The sequence below is a fragment of the Emys orbicularis genome, chromosome 20, assembly GCF_028017835.1.
Source record: "Emys orbicularis isolate rEmyOrb1 chromosome 20, rEmyOrb1.hap1, whole genome shotgun sequence".
Lineage (NCBI taxonomy): Eukaryota > Metazoa > Chordata > Testudines > Emydidae > Emys > Emys orbicularis.
In genome coordinates this window covers 7,522,510-7,543,169 of record NC_088702.1, presented here as the reverse complement: position 1 = coordinate 7,543,169, position 20,660 = coordinate 7,522,510, and the positions used below count along the sequence as shown (strand labels likewise).

General features: G+C 54.9%; 1 protein-coding gene across 2 annotated transcripts in view; it reads left to right on the top strand.

Moving 5' to 3' along the window:
* The window catches only part of CERS2 (ceramide synthase 2), a 48,435-nt gene extending 29,065 nt beyond the window's left edge, over positions 1-19,370 (top strand). For both annotated transcript variants that reach the window (XM_065419819.1, XM_065419818.1), the window contains exons 2-11: positions 8,076-8,249; positions 10,747-10,864; positions 12,135-12,253; positions 12,992-13,049; positions 13,159-13,209; positions 13,711-13,803; positions 14,395-14,523; positions 15,348-15,454; positions 15,744-15,897; positions 16,720-19,370. In XM_065419819.1, the coding sequence (XP_065275891.1) occupies positions 8,077-8,249; positions 10,747-10,864; positions 12,135-12,253; positions 12,992-13,049; positions 13,159-13,209; positions 13,711-13,803; positions 14,395-14,523; positions 15,348-15,454; positions 15,744-15,897; positions 16,720-16,845 (1,128 nt within the window). In that variant the 5' untranslated portion in view covers position 8,076 and the 3' untranslated portion in view covers positions 16,846-19,370. The remainder of the gene's footprint in view (positions 1-8,075; positions 8,250-10,746; positions 10,865-12,134; positions 12,254-12,991; positions 13,050-13,158; positions 13,210-13,710; positions 13,804-14,394; positions 14,524-15,347; positions 15,455-15,743; positions 15,898-16,719) is intronic.
* Positions 19,371-20,660: the final 1,290 nt, after the last annotated feature.

Here is a 20,660-nt window from a genome sequence, read left to right as displayed (position 1 = left end):
TCAGCTAGGGTAAATGGGCATGTTCTCACTGACCTCAGTGCAGCTGGAACGTCATAGGACGTCGTTAGGCTCCCGTCTCCTTAGTACCCGAGCACCTCATGCTCTTTAGTGTATTTATCCTGTCATCCCCCTGTGGGCGGGGGGGTGCTGTTATCCTGTACACGTGGGGAAACTGAGGCACAGAGCGGTTGATTGACTGTGCCAAGGTCACATAGGCAGTGTGGAAGAGCAGGGAGTTGATTCCAACTCTCCCAAGTCCTAGACTAGCGCCCTTCCTCTCCATGCTGCACTGGCTTACCCCAGCTGAGGCTCTGCCCCATAGATCACCGAGGGCCGAGAGGGCTCTGAGTTCTGTGCCTGCAGGGGATGTGGCATGTAGAACCCGACACTAGGGGCTGTGTCATTGGTTTCCGAGGGCTGGGAACTTGGTGTGAGGCCATGACCATGCCCGGAATGCTGTCCCCTTTGGGACGCTTGCATCAACAGATTGCAACGCTGCTGCCGCGGTGGCTATTCTAGTTCCCTGGGCGCAGCACATCAGACCAAGTGCCTGCCTCGAGAGAGAGCTCACGGGCTGCCCCAGAGAGAGCGTGCAGTGAAGACTGGAGCTAGTGCCGTGTTGGAGGGGGGTGGGTTATGGGCACTTTCTGGACACCTGGCAGCTCCTGGCCCCCAGCAGTGTGTGCTCTGAACTGCCTGTTGCACAGGATGGGGATAGAAGGGTCTGTAGGAGGGAATGGGAGCAGGGTATGACCCCTGTGAAAGATCATGCATCCCACACTGCTTCTCTGGGGTGGGACTCCGGATGCCTGGGTTCTATTCACAGCTCTGCCACTGACCTGTTGATGACCTTGGCAAGTCACTGCCCCGTCTCTGCCTCAGTTTTCCCTTCCATTTCCTAATTAGGTTCCACCTGCTCAGTCTCTTTAGACTGCAAGCTCCTTGGGGTGGGGACCGTCTCTCGCTCTGTGTCTGTGCCGTGCCCAGCACAACGGGGCCCTGATCTTAGTTTGGGTCCCAGAGTGCTACTGTAATACACATAATACCTGTCGCCACCTGCTCTGGGTTGGGCTATTGGCTGCCATTGCGCGTTGGGATGGTATGGTTGACGGTGCGTTTGCTGGTTGGTTGAGCACATTGTGGTGGTGTTTGTGCCGGTGGCCGTGTGTTGGATCTGCAGTTGTTGTGCTATTGAGCAAGTTTTAATGCGGATCAGCACCCAGGTTTCCCTTTAATGATGTGAGACGCCACTTGATGGGGCAACAACTCTAATCAGCGTTGGGGTAGTGGAGGGGGGCTGGTTATTCGGCACCTGAATCATCCATTTGGTTGGGGTTTTCCCTTTTATATTTTTGTATCATTATTCAGATGGATGGGTGCCAGTAGTGGGGAGACGGGATTGGGGGTCTGATGGGAGAGGCCAGCGGCTGGGTGTCCAGGGAGTAGGGGGATGGTATGGGATAGGGAGGAAATGACAGGGTAGGGCAGAATACAGGGGCTCAGGTCTGTGTTCGGGGTTATAAGGGGATGGAGGGAGATGGGTGGATGAGGGGATGGAAAGAGAGCAGAGGAAGAGTGTGATGGGCAGGTTAGGGGTAGGGCAGGGAGATGGAGACAGGAGGGGAGAGAACCAGGAAGTGAAACTGGCCAGCCCAGCTGTTGGTGTCTGGGCTGTCAGTGGTGCAGGGGGAGTGAAAACCCCAGCCCGCTGTGCTCTATAGATTCGATCTCAGTCCCCTCCAGGTTCGATGATATTTTTAAACCGGCTTTGATTGAGGCGCGGGGCCGGCCACTGCTCTTGGCAGTGCTGGGAGCTGCCATGCCGAGGCTGGTGGCGCGACTCCAGATTTACCCTGGAGTTTAGCCCTGATAAAATCCACCCTCGTGTGCGTGCGTGAAGAGGCTGTTTGATGGTTCCGAGAGAATCTGCCCACCCCGCTGACACAGCGGTAATGCTTAGTGCTCCGTGGACGCTGCCCACGCTCACAGTAGCAGGCACCATGGTTCACAGTGGTGCATTCGTGGCAGGATTCCTTCTCTCATGTGCTGCGGGGAGCGGTAAGTGCTTAGGAAATGGTTCACTGGTGCTCCAACGCCCCATGTGCTCTGCTCCCTCCCCCACTGGGCTGCGCCAGGCTGCAGAGCATGACTGGTTCCTCTTGAACAGGCGCACCCTGTGGCCGTAGCCCCACTCTGTCCGTTTGCCTGGGTTCTGTCTCACCCACACCTCAGCCAAGCCTTTTTGGGGGGCATTCTGGCAGGCGAGGCAACTTGTTGCAGGGAGGGTCCATCTTGCTTGAGTCTGCCCCCAGCACGAGGGACTGCATGTTGGTGGGGTGGCCGAGCCAGTCTGTCCAGTGGCCCAGGCAGGGTGCCACGTAGCAAAGTCAGTCTCAGGTGCACACCAGACTCTGGTGAGTTGACTCCAGGCAGAGCCAGGTGAATATTGGCCTTTTTGGTTACCTGCTTTCTGCGCTGGGCAGGTCCTTTGCTTCTCAGCGTCTGTCTGGACAAGAGAACTGACCAGGAGAAGGGCCTGGGCTGCCCAAGGCCAGGAGCAGGGAATGGGGTGAGTGACTGGCTTGTCCTTGCATTCTGCCGTCCCAGCACCAAAATGTAGCCACCTCTGGGGAGGGGAGGGGCAGCTGTTAAGCTACACCCTAGTGTCCTATTCCTCTGAGGGGCTCAAAGGACTTTGAATGTAGTCCCTTCCATATTTCCCATGTGGCAAGTGTTAGTACTGTTCCACAGGCTGGGAAACTGAGGCACAGAAGCAGGGAGCAACCTCCCTAGGGTCTGTTAGAAGTGGGAATAAAACCTCAAAGCATCCTTTTACGCTCAGGCCCAGCTATGGGACAGAGGAGGTGACTGGAGATCCAAGGTTTACCGGACGGCATTAGGTTAGCTGCCCCGCAAAGAGCCACTGAACAGCCCCCCCCCCCTCCACCCCCCCGGTCCAGGCCCGCAATATAATCAGAACGCAAGTCAGCTGGCCACGCCATCTCTCTGCAAAGTTGGCTCCAATCCACCAATGCCTGCAGCCCTCCCCCTCCTGGTGCTATTGAATAGCTAGTAGTTAACATGGGTCTGGGAATGTCCGCTCCTTGCTTCAGGGAGCCCTACAAATGCGGCAGGTGCGAAGGCGGGTGGAAAATCCTGTACCTCCTCCCTGTCCCCCAGCAAACCCATGCTGGGAGCCTTGCTTGAGATGATCAAGTCAACTGGACACTAGATATGCCCCAGACTAGTGGGGTCTGGTGCCTGAATCCCACAGTTAGGAGAAACTCCAGAAAAGCTCAATCATAGCAGTGTTGGGCTGGAAGGGACCTCAAGGGGTCACCTAGTCCAGCCCCCTGCGCTGACCCTGGACCAAGTAAACCTAGACTATCCGTGAGAGGTGTTTGTCCAACCTGCTCTTAAAAACCTCCAGTGACGGGGATTCCACAACCTCCCTTGGATGCCTATGCCAGAGCTGAACTAACCTTAGAGTCATAAAGTTTTTCCTAATATCTCCCCTAAATCTCCCTTGCTGCAGAGTAAGCCCATTACTTCTTGTCCTATGCCCAGTGGACAAGGAAAACATTTGATCTCCATCCTTTGTAACAGCCCTTAACATATTTGAAGACGGTTATCAGGTTCCCCCCCCCAATCCCCGGTCTCCTTTTCTCAAGACTAAACATGGCCAGGTTTTTACCTTTCCTCTTAGGTCAGGTTTTCTAAACCTTTGATCATTTTTGTTGCTCTCTGGCTTCTCTCCAATATGTCCACATCTGTCCTAAAGTGTGGCACCCAGAACTGGATGCAGTACTCCAGCTGAGGCATTACCAGTGCTGAATGTAGCCGGACAGTTACCTCCCGTGTCTTACAAACGCCACTCCTGTTAACACGCCTCAGAACGATACTAGCCTTTTTCGCAACTGCATCACATTGCTGGCTCTTACTCAATTTGTGATCCACTATAACCCCCAAATCCTTGTCAGCAGTGCTACCACCCAGCCACTTAATCCCCACTTTGTAGTTGTGCAACTGATTTTTTTTTTTTCTTAAGTGAAGTACTTTGCACTTCTCTTTATTGAATTTCATCTTGTTGATTTCAGGCCAATTTGTCAAGGTCATTTTGAATTCTAATCCTGTCCTCCAAAGTGCCAGCAACTCCTCCCAGCTCAGTGTCATCTGAAGCTTTTATGAGCATACCCTCCAGTCCATTATCCCGGTCATTAATGAAAATATTGGATAGTATCGGCCCCAGGACTGACCCCTGCATGACCCCACTAAATCTGTCCCCCTCCCTCCCCCGCCAGTTTGATTGCTAACCTTTGATAACTATTTTTGAGTGGGGTCTTTCTACCAGCTGTGCACCCACTTTCCTCTAGACCACATTTCCCTAGTGTGCAATTGATAATGCCATGTGGGACTGTGAGAAGCTTTACTAAAATCAAGATCTACCACATCTACTGCTTCACGCCATCCACTAGGCCAGTTATCCTGTCAAAGATGAAAATTAGTTTTGTTTGGCATAATTTGTTCTTGACTATTGCTTATCACCCTGTTACCTTCCAGGTGCTTACAAATTGATTGTTCAATAATTTGTTCCAGTATCTTTCCAGGTATTGAAGTCAGGCTGACTAGTCTATATTTCTCTGGGTCCTCTTTGTTCCCCTTTTCAAGACAGGTACTGTACTATGTTTGCCCTTCTCCGGTCCTCTCCGACCTCACCCCTCCTCCATGAGTTCTGGAAGATCATTGCTAACAGTTCCGAGATTGCTTCAGCTAGTTCCTTAAGTACCCTAGGGTGAATTTCATCAGGCCCTGCTGACTTGAATACTTGACTAACTTAGCTAAATATTCTTTAATCTGTTCTGTCCCTCTTTTGGCTTGTGTTCCCTCCCCCTTGTTGTGAATGTTGTGCTGAGTATCTGGTCACCATTAATCTTTTTAGTGCTCCTTAAGCTATAGAGTATTACAACAGCCACAGAGATTGGGACCCTGGCTGGGCGCAGAGTGAGAGACGGTCCCCGCTCTGATGAGCTCACAATCCGAATAGCCAAGGCAAAGGCGGGGAGGGAAAGCAGAGGCATATGGGGCAATGACTTGTCCAAGGGCAGTGGCAGAGCTGGCAATAGAACCCAATTGCCCTGCCCATGCAAGAAGGGGGAAGGTGGATCTTGTGTTTCTCCAGCACTGATGAAGGGCAGCCATCTCTGGGGTGGAGCACAGTGCCAGATTGCACAGCATGTTATGCAGCCGCATGGGGGAGGGGAATTGTTTGGCGGGTTTCAGCCTTGTTTCCTACAAGCTGCTCACACCGAGATGGGCCTCGATCCAGACACTGGGGCAGCCTCCTCTCTTTGGCTTCACTGCCAGGGAGCGGGCTGGACTGGAATCTGTGACATCCGCTCTGCTTGCACTGGGCTGCTGTCAGAGTGGCAGGGCAGTAGCCCTGTCCCTGGGAGCCAGCCCCATGGCTGATCTGGAGGGTCTTCCTCTGCACATGCTGGGGCTGGGGGGCAGCAGAGAGCCAACCTGACAGTCAGCACTGAGAGCCCTCCCACCCCCTGCCTCCAGCTTCAGTCTTGGTCATGCCTGGCTGGTCGTATGCCACCAGCCTCTCTGCCGCCCAGGCACGCTCTTCCAGGCTATGCCAGCCCTGTCTTCGCCTTGCCGGTGAACAAGAGATGCACCCCAGTCCAAGAGGCCCTTTTGAATCGTTCCCCTGGGATATCCAGCCCCTGATGCTCACAGAAATCCCAGCTCCTCTGCCCCCGCGGGAGCAGTGTGCCCTAGTTTACCATAAACCACTCTGCGCTTGTGAGCACTTTTAATAAAACCAAAGCCAGTTTATCGGAGAGAGAATAGAGATTTAACTAGAAACAAGAGTGAGCGGTGGAGAGAAAAGGTTGCGATACAAAACAAAATGCAAAGCTGGGTCAGCACATATCAGTAGTTCCCTTTCCTAGCTAATAAAGTCGGGTTCCCCCCCAATGTTCAGCCTGTTGCAGAAGAACCAGGATCCAAACGTTCGTGAAAACACCCCTGCTCCCCAAGGGGTTTCCTCCGTGACTAGCTCTAAAGAACCCTTCCGTCCTCTGACACTGAAACAGTTTTTTGTTCCTGTTCACAGCCTGGGCGAGCCCGGGTCTTGTTGCAATGCTCCTTTTTCACCTTTAAGAGGTTTTGATTGTATGGTGCAAGGCTAGACAATGGAGCCTTGCATTGCATTACTGGCTAAATAGAGGAGGGGTGACAACTCCCTCCTGCCTGCGTGGGCCGTCACCGAGACCTAGATCCTGGTGACTGATTTTTTTACTGCAAGTCCATAAAGCATACTGTCAGTAGAAATACATTAGTCCTTGCTAGTACCCGTACAGTTGTGAATCTTGACAAATTACGAGCTTTCTTTAGACACCTTACAGCAGGGGTGGGCAAACTACGGCCCGTGGGCTGGATCCAGCCCACCAACCGTTTTTATCCAGCCCTTGAGCTCCCGCTGGGGAGTGGGCTCTGGTGCTTGCCCTGCTCCGGCACTCCAGCCGGGGAGCAGGGTTGGGGGCCTCTCCACGCGGCTCATGGAAGCAGCAGCATGGCCCCGCTCTGGCTCCTACGCGTAAGAGCAGCCAGAGGGCTCCGCTCTGCACGCTGCCCCCGCCCCAAGTGCCGCCCCTGCAGCTCCCATTGGCTGGGAACCGCAGCCAATGGGAGCTGCAGGGGTGGTGCCTGCGGACAGGGCAGCATGCAGAGCCGCCTGGCTACGCCTCTGGATAGGAGCCGGAGAAGGGACATTCTGCTGCTTCTGGGAACTGCTTAAGGTAAGCGCTGCCTGGAGCCTGCGCCCCAACCCTGATTCCCCCTTCTGCTCTCCGAACCCCTCAATCCCAGCCCGGAGCACCCTCTTACACCCCAAACTCCTCATCCCCAGCTGGAGGCCTCACCTCCCCCTCACTCCCCAGCCTAGAGCCCCCTCCCACACCCTAAACTCCTCATTTCTGGCCCCACCCCAGAGCCCTCACCCCTTCCCGCACCCCAACCCAATTTTGTGAGTATTTATGGCCCACCATACAATTTCTATTCCCAGAAGTGGCCCTCGGGCCAAAAAGTTTGCCCGCCCCTGCCTTACAGCTTACTCTTGATGGATAAAAATCCTGTAAGACATGTTTGGTGTAGTGAGTTTGTCAGGTCTGAGGTGAGAGTTGTTCGCAAAGAACCAGGGACCCTTTGCCAAGGAGCCTGTGTGTCTCAGCTGGGTGCTGCAGTCATCCTGGGAAAGCCACCGTCACCCGCTCAGCCTCCCCTATTCTGAGCCCCAGGCAGAATGTAACCGGATCTCCCACGTGTGGCCGGGATGGGCTGGGGGGGGACTAGTCACTGGAACTCTGCATGGAGGTGAGCGAAGGCTAGATGCAGAGCTGCGTGCATTTGTGGTGTTGGCGCCTCCTACTGATGCTGTTGATTTGTACTGTGGTAGCACCTCGGGTCACCATTCGGGACCCCTGGTGCTAGGTGCTGTACAAACAGAACAAAAAGCCAGTCCCGGCCCCGAAGGATGTACACATCTATACTTAGAGAGCGTCTTGACTTGAACGTGGCATGTGACCTGCTGTACATCTGTCCCAACCCAGACCCTTTGCAGCCTCTATAAACCCCATGGTGCTTTTCAACCCTAGAGCCTTCACGTTGGCTTCCCTGGATTTCCCCTGCGACTTCAGTCACATGCAAGGTTCTTTCCTTGCTAAACTGCCGTGCGGTGTTTAAACAGCTGCAGCATTCCGTCCCCCTGTGCCAGCTACGTTCTCACCACTTCCCTGTGTGTCCTTAGCACTATAGGGCTTACGGTGATTCTCCTTCTGCTCTGGGACAGGAGGGGGCCTGTGCTGTGATGAGCGGTGGGATCCCGGGGCTGCGAGGGTTGGAGCAGCCGTGATAAGTCGTGTGTCCGTGCTGCTTCCGTGTAGCTGGGTGCTGGGAATCCGAGGATGGAGGCGGGGGCCTTGGCCACTGTTGCCCAGGGGCATGGGTAGGAGGCGCAGGGAGCCCTGGAGCATGAATGAGTCACTCCATTTGTCTCTCTCCCCCTGCAGGATGTTCCAGACGTTATACAATTACTTTTGGTGGGACCGGCTCTGGTTGCCGGTGAACCTGACATGGTCGGACCTGGAAGACAAGGATGGGCGGGTCTATGCCAAGGCTTCGGACCTCTACATCACCATCCCCTTAGCCTTCCTCTTCCTCATCGTCAGGCACCTCTTCGAAATGTGAGTACCTAGGGGAGGCCAGGTCAGCATCCATTCCTGCAGCCTGGCTGGAACCAGCTTCAAGGAGCTCCCCCTGGTGGACAGTGAGGGAATATCCAGCCCCTAGAGGAAGCTTTGTCTTTAACACCAGACAGTTGAGGGCAGATTTTCATAACACTGGGTGCACGTTAGGCGCGTCTGCAAACCCAGACCTTGTTAAGGTGCCTGAGCGGTCTAGAAAATCTGGCCCCAGTTCAAATCCCCACATCCCACTCCCTTCCCAGAGCCAGGAATCCTGATTCCTTGCCCCCTGCTCTAACCACTAGACCCCACTCCTTCCCAGAGCTGGGGTTAGATCCCAGGAGTCCTGACTTCTAGACCCCACTCCGCATCCAGAGCTGTGAACAGAACCCAGGAGTCCTGAATCCCCCAGTCCAGTGCGTGGGTCAGGGGTGCCTTCTAGGCTCTACGGACACTGGCTCAAATCCTGATTGGGTGGGATGGGACAAATGAAGGGGGAGAATCTCCTTATTTCACGTGGGCTGTGTCTACACTGCACTTCTGTCGGGCAGGAGTGTGAAAAAACTCCCTGACCGACAAATGTTTTACCGATGAAAAGCGCCGGTGTGGATAGCGCTTTGTCGGTGGGAGACGCTCTCCCGCCAACAAAGCTACTGCCCCTCATTGGAGGTGGTTTTATTTTGCACTGCGTACCTTACAAGGGTACAGCTGTAGCGGCACAGCTAAGGTACACAGTATAGACATCGTCTTACACACGCTGTCCCTCCCTCCAAATACTAAAAAGTCATAAACCCAGACTGCATAAAACAGCAGGCAACGGACTGCAGGCTGCGACCTGCACTGACCTCTGAGGGAATGAGAGAGAGCTTGGCAGAGGGTCTCTAACCTCCTAGCTTCTAGGAATACGGAGCATGTGGCGTATATTTATATGCACCCGTCCCAGGCAGCACGGCACAAACGCTCGCATTGTGCACTCCGGCCCCCGATCCCGAGTATCTCAGCAATGCTGGGGGCTGAGGCAGGAACAGCTGGGCTGAGGCACTAAAGAGCAATTTGTTGTATAAACCACCGTCGTGGTGACAAATGGAGACGGGAGAACAGAGCTGGCTTTGTTGGTAGATCGGGCACGGTGGGTGGGCAGAGCTCCATCGGGAGCTGTCCGCCCGTGTTGTGCGTGTGCCCTGGGTGCTCTATGCCTGTGAGCATCTTGCTGTGATCGCAGCTGGATGGGAGGAGCAGCGTGAAGCTGGGGGAGGAGGGGGCTGGGTTTCTGTGGGGATGTCTCCCCACATGTTGTCAGCAAACCACCTTGGATGCCCAACCCCTGTGGGGTGAAAGCAGGGGCCTTGGACTGGGAAGTAGGGGGCTGGAGATGTTTCTTTTCTATGTAGCAAAGGGAAGATTCACTTTCCCAGCCCTTGACTTTTTCTTTCTTTCTATCTTTTCTCACCCGTTTTCTTTTTTCCTCTCCTCTCAGTTAAAGACATACTCAGTCTTTCTCTTTGCTTTCATATCATTCACTTCTCTCTCCCTGAGCCTTTCTTCTCTTCCCTCAATTCATTTTTCTTTCGCTCTATCTCCCCAGCCATCACTTCAGATCCCTCACTCTGATTTTTAATCCTTTACTTCCCCTGCAACTGTCAGTCACCTCCATTCTGGCAGGTCTTCTGATCAAAACACCCACATTGGTAACTCTAACTCTTTGTTCCAACTGCTGGGAGTCCGGACTCCTGGGTTCTGTGCCCAGCTCTGGGAGAGGAGTGGGCTTAGAGATGGGGAGGCTGGGAGACAGGATTCCTGGATTCTGTTCTCACCAACTGTATGACACGGGAGTGAGTCCAGTCCCTTCTCCATGCCTCAGTTTCTCCATCTGTAAAATGGGAAGGATGTTAAGATTCCTCCCAGGCCATCTGTGGCACATAGCTGCACCCCTTTGGCCCAGGTAGGTTTGCTCTGTCATGTGGATTTGACTGCCACCTAATGGCCACTGCCCAGCAGAATTCTTGTCAGTGACTTTACAGGCGGCTTTGGAGTTCTGATTGATTGAGGGAATTGATTGTCTATATGGATTTGTTATGGTAGGGCCTACAGGCCAAGCAGTAATGGGTGTGTCTTTGCCAGAAGCTGCACAAATGTAGGGTGAGACGGTTCCTCCCCTGAAGAGTTATAACCTAATAATTAGGCGTATTATGGTAGCACCTAACAGCCCCCTGTTGCCAGGTGCTGCACACACTAATAATTCCTCCTAACTCTTCCGTGGCACTTCCCATCAGTAGATGGCAAACTGCTGTTCTCTAGAGAGCCGTGTCCTCCTCCCCCTTGCACAGATGGGGGAAAGCAGCAGTGCTGTCCCTTTTCCAGACTGTGGCCCCAGGTTATAACAACGCCGGATCGCCACAAAGGGAAGGGCCTCCATGTTCTAAAGCATTATTCTAACCACGTGTTTTGTGCCTGTGCTCCCCATTCCTCTTCCCCCCCCCCTTCACTCCACCCCCAGATATGTGGCTACCCCACTAGCCGGGCTTTTGAACGTCAAGGAGAAGATCCGATTAAAAGCCACCCCAAATCCCGTGCTAGAAAAGTTCTACGCTTCATCCACAAAACACCCCAAGCAGGTACAGTGCATGCTACCGGCGGGGGGAGGGGGAGGGCTGTATTGCCTGCAGCCTGCGACAAGCGTGGCGCTGGGATTGCACCGGGGTGCTGCAGGCGAGGTGTCCCGGGCTGCCTTCTCCCACCTCTGGGAGCTGATCTGCATGGGGCTAGCCGGGCGCCTGGGGCGTTAATGTGATGGTATTAAATGAATCTGGCTCTGTGTGTTGGAAGAAACCAGGAGGCGAGTTGAGGAGCTAAGTGGCTGCATTTAGGGCTCGGGGGTGCTTCTGCATGCAGCTTTAGTGATGCAGGGGCTAAAGCACTGGTCTTTCCCCCCGGTGGGGTGGGGGTCCATTCCTGATCATTACAGGCGCTCTGCCTCATTCCCAGTAGGTCGCTGGCCAGAGCGGCAGCCTCTGCCCAGGGGGTTCCCAGAGCTGGCATAACAGGGAGGAGGTACCAGGCAGGATTGAGGGGCATTGGCACAGCTGCTGGGGCAGAGGGGGAGCCCCGGGCTGGATTAGCAGGGGGGATGTGGGTTGGGATTAATGGGCCTAAGGCTGGGATAGCAGGGGGCTGCCGGGTGGGAGTGAGGGGCACCAGCAGAGCTGGGGGTGTGAGGAGTTGGGATAGCAGGGGATGGGGGTCAGGAATGAGGGGTCCAGGCAGAGCTCTGTGTGGGGCAAACCCAGAGCTGGGCTAGCCAGGGTGGTACCGGTTAGGATTGAGGGGCCCCGGCAGAGCGGTGTGTGCGAGGATAACAGGCTGCGGGTCAGGATTGCAGAGGAGCTGGGACCCTGCACTTGTCTGGTTCAGCCCGTGTGCTTTCAGCTTCTCACTCTCTCCGGCACCAGCGCCCCCCAGCCCTTGTGGCCACTGGCTCTGAAAGCTCAAAACAAACCCCTTTGCGGCTCCCTGGGCCTGCAGCTCCCAGCCTGTCTCTGGGCCTGGCTGCACGGTAACAGCGGGCTGTGGCTGCAGCGGGTGTAGACAGACCCGATCTAGCTAGCTCAGGAACAGCGAAGCTGCACCAGCACCGGCTCAGGGCCCGTGGGGGCTCCTGGAGAGTTGTTCACGGGCTAGATGCCCCCACCTGGCACCTTCACTAGGGCCAGTACCTGAGCTCATGAGACCAAAGCGAGCCTGGGGAGCTCCGCGCGAGCTGACACCCTCTGCCTCCCCCGGTACATGTGGCTCCTGACTCCCACTGACCACCCTGTCGTCTGGTCCTGGGGCCCAGCCAGCCCCTGGGTCGCCCTGGTAACCACCCCCGGGTCTCTCCCCTCCCAGGGCGACATCGAGATGCTCTCCAAGAAGAGCGGCTGCGTGGTCCGGCAGGTGGAGCGCTGGTTCCGACGCAGGCGCAACCAGGACAGGCCCAGCTTGCTCAAGAAGTTCCGGGAGGCCAGGTAAGAGCCTGGTGCCGCTCGCCCAGCCGTGCAACGGCGACCCTGTCGCACCCTGGTGTCTGCAGCGCCCCCTGCAGCCCATCTCCCTTTGAACTTGGGACCGCCTTGTGCTCTCTGCCGAGCTGGGCAGCGTGGGGTGGACCTGGGGCTCTCACAGTAATGAGACCTGGCAGGGGTTGGCGGGTGGGTGGTTCTCCAGTGGTGGTGAAGGGAGCGTCTGTGGGCTGTGAGCGCTGGAACGGCGGCGGAGGGGGCCCCGGGATTCCATTTGGGGTGATCCCCTTAAGCCCATAGTGCCCTGTCGCCCCCGTGCACTGCATCAGAACTGACTGGGCTGAGCAGGCAGGTTTGGTGGTGGTGGGGGAGTGCATGGGAGCGGAGGAGCCTATTCCCTCCCCAGCCCAGCTGGGCTGTGAGCATGGCTCCAGCTTCAAGGTGAAAGGCAAGAGGGTGACAGGATTGAGGGGACTCTTAAAGCCCAGCGGCTGCAAGGCTAGCTTCCCCCCGCTTTCTCACAGGGCCTAGGACAAGGCTCCATCCCTGCTAGATCATGAGACAGGCACAGAAAGGGGCCCCGGTGACCCAGACGGGCACTTCAACCCTGTGTCCCCTGGGCCGGCTCCCTCTGGAGCTCCCAGCGTCTGGGGCTCCCTACCTGCCCTTCCCATGACGTGTTCTCTCTCCCCTTCACCCCGCCCCGTGCTCCTCTGTTGAGAACCATCTGCTTCCTTTTTCCAGTTGGCGATTCACCTTTTACCTTATTGCTTTCATTGCTGGCATGGCCGTCATAGTGGATGTAAGTAAGATCTGCCATTTCGACCCCTTCCCGGTCTCTCGTCCCGTCCTGGCCAAGCTGCCGTGCTAACCCCTGCCCTGTCTCCCCCCCCTCCCGCTTTTCCTCACAGAAGCCCTGGTTCTACGACTTGAAGGAAGTGTGGAAAGGGTACCCGATCCAGGTGAGTCCAGCGCGCGCCTGCTGTCGGGTTAGCGCCCCTGGACAGAGCCGGCTGTTTCTCTCCTTCAGCTCCACAAGCGGAGAGAGTTTTGGCTCGTCTCAGCCTCCAGCATAGCTGCCTGGGCAGCCAATGAAACACAGCACGGGCTCCCTTTTTCATTGGGACGCACGTCCATCGGTGCCCGTGCTCCGAAGTCAGGATGGTTACCTGGCAACTACTTGGTGGTTAACATTTCCTTGGAGGGAGTTCTGAGGAATTGCTGGGATACGTGGCCTGTGGCCACCTAGGAAATCCAGGGTGATGTCAAGGCTCCGATCCTCCTGCTTCCAAAGTTCAGGTCCCTGCCGCTTGAGCTACAGGAGAATCCCCATTCGTTCTGTGCAGACCTGGGCTTATGGCACACAGCAGTGCCATTCTGATCCCATCCAGCAGAGGGTGCGCGCGCACATGCTTCAGCAGAGCATTGGTACGATGAACTCTCTGGTCCCGTTTTCCTTGCAGACCACGCTGCCGTCGCAGTACTGGTACTACATGATCGAGCTGTCGTTCTACTGGTCCCTGCTCTTCAGCATCGCCTCCGACGTGAAGCGCAAGGTAGGCTGTCTCCCGCGTGCCTGGCTGTGCAGGGGGGATGGATGGAGATCCATGTGCGTCCCCAGTCCCGGGCTGCCGCTGAATGGGGAAGAGATCTGGCGGCTCTGGGCTGGCCCTGCTGCCCCTGCGGGGGTCTGGAGAGAATCCCCTGTGCCCTGATCAGTCCTAGGCCTCCAGGACATGGGCGGGGAGGGTCTGCTGGGGTCAGAGGGCTTCTGCTTGGGGCTGCCTCCATTAGCTCCATAGGGCGAGCAATGGCCCCCCAAGCCAGCCCTGGTACTAGGAATGTGGCCCTCCCCCCCCGACATGGGTGTAGTTGCTTGGTGATCCCCAGGCAGCCCCTCTCAGCCCCCCTTTGGGATATCGCAGGGGGGGCACATCTGCCTCCCTCCAAGAGAGGATTCTGTGTCCAGGGCTGGGGGTGTCTGGGCAGTGCTGGACAGGGAGGGTCTGGTGTGTTTGGGGAGGGGTAGGAGGTTTGGCAGGGCCTGGTGTATCTGGGGCAGGAGGGGCTGGGCTGGGGTCTGACCCCTCCTCTTGTTTGTTGGGGGGGTTAACCCCTTCCTTTCCCCTCCCTTCTCTTCCTGGCAGGACTTCAAAGAGCAGATCATCCACCACGTGGCCACCATCATCCTGATCAGCTTTTCCTGGTTCGCCAATTACATCCGGGCGGGGACGCTGATTATGGCCCTGCACGACTCTTGCGACTACCTGCTGGAGGTGAGTGCAACCCCCCACCCAGTCCCCGTGGCTCTTCCCCATGGCTGATGCACCACACGACCACGATGCCAGTGAGAGCAGAACCCCTGGTGTCCCCGTGAAGCCAGTAGGACTCACTCCCATGGGGTGGGGGGGGCTGCCCCACTGAGCCCGGCACAGAACCCTGGAGTCCAGAGACCCAGGGTTGTGAGTTCAATCCTTGAGGGGGCCATTTAGGGAACTGGGGTAAAAAAAAATCTGTCTGGGGATTGGTCCTGCTTTGAGCAGGGGGTTGGACTAGATGACCTCCTGAGGTCCCTTCCAACCCGGAGATTCTGTGATTCATCCCTGGTCTACTTGGACTCTCAGCTCCTTGGGGCCGGGGACAGCGTCTCACTCTGTGTCTGGGCAGCACCTGGCACACCGGGACCTCTGGGTGCTGCAGCAATACACCTAATGTGAAATGGATGACTGTGCGTTTCATTGAGACGTCCGTCATCGGGAGCTGGGGGCTGCTCTCCAGACGCAAGCCCTACCTGAAAACCAAACCATGCAGCTGCTGTTAGTAGTGCTGCTCTGTTTTAGTGCTTAGAGATTCCAGCTAAGGGCAGGACCCTGTTGTGCGAGGTGCTGTAGGTACAGAACGAGACCCGGCCCCTTCCCCAAGGAGCTCCCAGTCGAGACTGACAAGGGTGGGAGACAGGCAGGATTTGACAAGTGGGAGAGCCCCCGAGAGACTCAATGACTCATCCGAGTCTCCCGAGGCCCACGCTCTGCCCCCGGCTCACATCTCCCATGCCTCAGAGGCACTGCAGCTTACTGTGGCCTTGGCCTCTCGCCCCCAGTCTGCCAAGATGTTTAACTACGCCGGCTGGAAGAACACCTGCAACAACATCTTCATCGTGTTCGCCGCCGTCTTCATCGTCACGCGCCTCATCATCCTGCCCTTCTGGTGAGCAAGCGCCCCAGCCTCTGACCGTGGCCTACTGCTACTCCTAGGCCTGGGACAGCATTGCGGGTGGTGGGGCGGGAAAAGCTGGCTGTTGGAGGATGATCCCGGAGTTTCATCTACGTGGCAGAGCTGGGAATAGAACCCAGAGCTCCTGAGTGCCAGTCTGGCCCTCTAGCCACTAGGCCACGCTGCCAATTTTGCTTCTGAGCGGCGTGAGCCAGGAGGGTCGCGTAGCCGCCTCACTTTCAGTACAGCGAACATGTCTGAGGTCTCCTGTGCTCTCCTGTAGGATCATGCACTGCACGGTGGTCTATCCTCTGGACCTGTACCCACCCTTCTTCGGCTATTACTTCTTCAACTTCATGATGGTGGTGCTGCAATCGCTGCATATCTTCTGGGCGTATCTCATCATCCGCATGGCCCACAAGTTCATAACTGGAAAGGCAGGTTCACTTTCTCTGGCAGGGAGGGAGGAGGGGGTGTTTTTGTTTTTTCCAGGTCACCCTTCACTTACATTGGAACCCAGGGGCCAGGAGGGAAGCAAAGTGAAGCCACTGCTCCGGGGAGGATGGGGAAGTGGAAGAGATCAGCAATTTTTAAGACCGGCCAGGGGGCGTTTTCTCGAATTAGGCACTTAAATCCCAATGAGGATCTGGGCCTTGGGGCTTTAAGCAGCAGCATGATTTGAGGCTCCAGTGGCGCGTCCGGGGCCAGTAGGGCCACGTGCTGGCTGGTGCTCTAGGAATGGGAGAAGTTTGCTAGGGCAACAGCATGGAGCAGGGAGAAGCCAGAGCTCAGTAGCGAAGTCCTGGAGCATCTCTGGGGAAGGCAAGGCAGTAGGGGGTCAGTGGGACCTGCGTGCCGCAGGGGTAAACGGGGAGGGGGCCTTTCACGTCGCAGTGGTGAGTGCAGCTCCGTTCCAGGCAGTATCTGTTACCATCTGAAGTGTGTGCGGTGGCCCCCATGTGAGATGTGTGGGAGGATTTCACCCAGTTCCCAGTCAAGTGCCTGGCTCACAAAGCCACCTGTACAGCTGGCACTAATGGAGGAGGGGCAGGGCTGTGGATGGAATGGGCCTCACTAAGCCCCGCTCATGGTGTTCCACAGGGAAACTAAGGCACAGAAGCAAAACGGGTCATGCAGCAAGTCAGTGGCAGTGCTAGGAACAGACCCCAGGAGTCCTGACGCCCAGGCCCACTCTGCTCGAGCCCGCTCGCCCCGTTTCACTTTGATTCGTGAAGCCCCTTTCTTTTCAATCCCTCCAGGTGGTGGAAGACGAGAGGAGTGATCGCGAAGAGACCGACAACACGGAGGAGGAGGAAGTGACGAAGAACGGGCCTCTTTCCAACGGACACCCCGTCCTGAACAACAACCACCGGAAAACCGATTGATTTTAGGCACATGTGGAGGTGTCGCCAGCTCGCTGCCCGGCCCCACCACCATGGGCATCAGCTGAGGCCAAAATGTCAAGAGAACTTCAGCTTCCACCCTGCCACCGACTGTAGTGCCAGGGTCTCCCTCCTGTCCCCTATAAATAGTTACTCTCCCTCTTCTCCTCAAAACGGATCTAGTGGAAATAGCTGACCCATCTAGGGGGGAGGCTAAAGGAATGGACCCTGGAGTGCCAGCACCAACCCTACATGTGTGCTTAGAATACATCATTTGAGGTCAATTTTCTTTCCTGTTGCTGCAGATGGAAATGTGCCAACTTTGTGGGGGGAGGGGTGGTAGTGCCTTGTGCCACCACCATACCGTAGTGTCCTTTCTCTCTGCATCCACACCCAGCTGCCTTAAACCAAACTGGGACGCAAGGATTCCCTTCTCCACGACTATCTGGCCCCATCCCCAAACTCTAGGTGCATAGTGGAAGGCACAGCCAGACTGCTACATGAGGGAGAGATGGCAAATTGCTCTCTCTGTTTTTGTGTTTTATACACACACACCCACCCACACCCACAGAGAAAGCTGGCGCCAGTTCCTTCCCCGTGTTTTAGTGGTGAGGTATGGTTTCATTGCCTCTCGAGTTGCTCTGTTCTCGCCTCTCGAGTTTCTGGAAGGGAATCCCCTAGCTGTGTGGCTGGTGGAAATAACGCACAAAAAGCAGAACTCTAATGTCCTCCAAGGGCTTGGATTCAATCGCAAATTGTTCCCCTTCGTTGTTGGGTTTTTTGGAAACGACTGCAAGCCCTCTCCCCACACTCCTTTCCAGCTGTAGAGGAAATAAGTGTTTCCCATGCAGGGAGCGTGGAGTTTATTTTGCTTTCTTGGGTACTAGCAAAGGCATGAAATCAAAGCCTAGGTAGGCCAGAGACCATCCTGTCAATTTCAGCTAAGCCCATTCCTGCAGTTCAGGCCCTTCTTGGGAGCCTTTCGCTCCGCTGCGGGGTGAAGGAGTTCAGGGACTAAGATGGACGGGTCTCGTTTTGAAAGAAGGGCCTGGTCCCCATTTTGGCTTTGCTACTTGCCACCGTTAGTGAATGGAGGTCAAAGCTTTGGCGGCTGGCTCCCCAGCATGACCGAGATGTGCCCATTGCACCCAGAAAAGCAAAGGAATATGAGGAGCAAAGTCACTGACTTGCTCTGGGGAGCAGGAAGGAAGAGCAGCCAGAAGGAATTTGTGCTCGGTTTACAGCTCACCACCACAGTAACAGACTTGTGGGATCAGGTGACATTCGCTATACCATGGGGGAGGCTAAGTTAAGTAGATGAACGTCTGGGTATTAATGGCTGATTTATTAGACAACACTATTGATACTTGCTGGAAGGAAGCTGTGTGGTTTAGACACACTACCTAGTATCTATTTCGATGGGGATTTAATACATCCCATTGTTTTGCTCTATAAGAATTGGTTCTGATCACCTTTAAGAACGATCTATTCCACTTCCCTTCTAATGTGCTTTTTCCCCCCCTCCGCCCAGGCTATGAATGGACAAATGAATTTGCAACTGATTTTTTTTTCTATTTATTTTTTTTTTTTTTAAAGCTAGGACTAAGTACAAAAAGGAACTGGACTGCAGAGAGTCTTTCATGTAAAAACAGATTCGGTGGGGGCTGAAATGCTGAAGGCAATAAAACTTTCCAGGCTAGACAGAGGGATTGGAGAAAAGGACCATTAACCTAACTTCAGACCAAAATGTTGAGTTTTTTAAAAGTTAAAATTTATTAAAAGTTAAATAAAAACTAAAACTTCTGTAAAAACAGGCGTGGTGGTTTCTGTTGGAGTGTCACCCTGTTCCCACCCCCCCATCTGAGGGGTTTGGATCAGTATGAAACACATGGGACAGCTTTCATATCAGCTATGCTACTCTTGCCAGACTTGAGCTGGTGTGGTTTTCACAGGAGCGTCCTCTTGTGGTGGTAACGTGCTCACTACAAGCATCCCAAGGCTAGCAGGGATCAGCTCCCGTTTTTAAGGCATCAAAATAAGCAGCCAGATTTTCAAAAGCGCTCACTCAGCCTGCTCGGGTTTGACGTCTCCTGGAAACCTGGATGAGGCCCACTGGGAGGTGTGGGGAACTTTTGAAAGTCTGGCCTTTATTTAAGAGCCTGAACACTTGGGGGAACCAAGCCCAGAGTGTGGGTGTTGCATGCTTGGAGAGGGGGTTCAGAACTTCACCTGCTTTCTACTGCCCTACTTTTAAACACAACTGGCCTCCCACTTCCTAGAAAAGCCACCTGCTCCACCCCCTCTGAGGCTCCACTGTTGAAATACTGATGTGGCTACGGGCAGCTGTTCCTACAGGCAGCTTGGGAGGAAGGAGCCACTGATTTAACTCTGCTATTCATAGCACTTCTCCATTAGCATTGCAAGATTCCCATGCAGCCCCTCAAATGGACAGTCAGCGAGCGGAGGAGCTTTCAGATGTCCTAGGAAAGGTAATTACTGTAAAACACTTTAAAAGCCATGGTCAAACTCTCTCTCCCCATTAGCAAGGGTGGAGTTCCTTTTCTCTGCTCAGGAGTGACCCCCTTTGCTGGTCCAGGGACCCTCCGTTCCCATGACCCATTCATTTCTGACTAGCTCAGTAGAAGGGCCTGCTCTTTGTAGCTCAGTGCCGTGCAGGGTGGTGACGGTCTGGCCCTGAGCTGGCTTGCTGCAGGCTGGAAAGAGGGAGCAACTGGAAGAGTTTACTTCCCCTAGCTTGGTTCGGTCACGCTCACTGTGAACTCAGCCTTGCCCGTGCCCCTTGCTGCGGTTTGACAGCTGGTGCCTAGGGATCTCCTCTAGAGGTTCTGGCAGATTCGTGGTGACAATGCCCACGGTCCAAAGTGTGTTAAACTAAACATGCTGCACTAGGCTGAGCTGAGTAGAACCTGCTACAGGTTTAGGATGGTAAAGTGCATCTCTTTGTAAGCACGGTTTAGTTTAATCAGAGACCCCTTACAAGGAAGTCACTCAACCCCTTAGGATGTGCAGGGACCTGGACAGGCTACAGCGCCGCCACCTGCAAAAAGAGGCCTAAAATCACGTGTTTGCTTTAAGGAAAGGAGCAACTTTTAGCTTCACCCGCAGCCATAACCCTTTGGTTTTGGAAAGCTTAGACTGGCCCCTGAGAAACCCCATGAGCAGGTCCAAATAGACTAAGTGTGCGTGTTTACATGGCAGTGGCCCAAGCTTACTCCCGCCCCTGTCAGCAGGTATGTCCCCTCTAGCAGCCCAGGCCCCACTAGAATTAGTTACTGTCCCTTTGAAAGTGACTTGGATTTTACCACTTCAGTTTCCATCGCTAGATACCCTACTTGAAGAGCGTTTTAGGAGGAGACCGACTCATTAAAACTAAGACACTCACTGTTCTGTATCTTGGGTACATATGTAAATAAATTACATGCCCCAGACATAATGAGCTATGGTTTTTTTGTGATTGTTCACCCTGCTAAAGCCAGGTTGTGTGGAGGGGGTGCAGCAGCCTCTTTGGAGCTTGTTTCCATCCCCAGGAGATCAAGCTCCTCCTGCAAACCTGCAGCTGCCGTTAGATGCACCGTTCTCTGAGCAGATAGTTTTAGATTCGTTTCCATTGTGAGCTATGTGCCCTGGCATCGCTAGCCGCAGGGAAGGCTGGGCCAAGGAATTTGACATGTACTGCCCTGAGGAGGGCAGTTGTCATGCAAAGCTCTAAGAGGTAGTGTGCCTTCACCTGGCAGGGGGAATAGCATGCTGTAGTCCTGCCGCTGCAGAAGAAGTTAGTCTGCTATTTGATGGAGCTA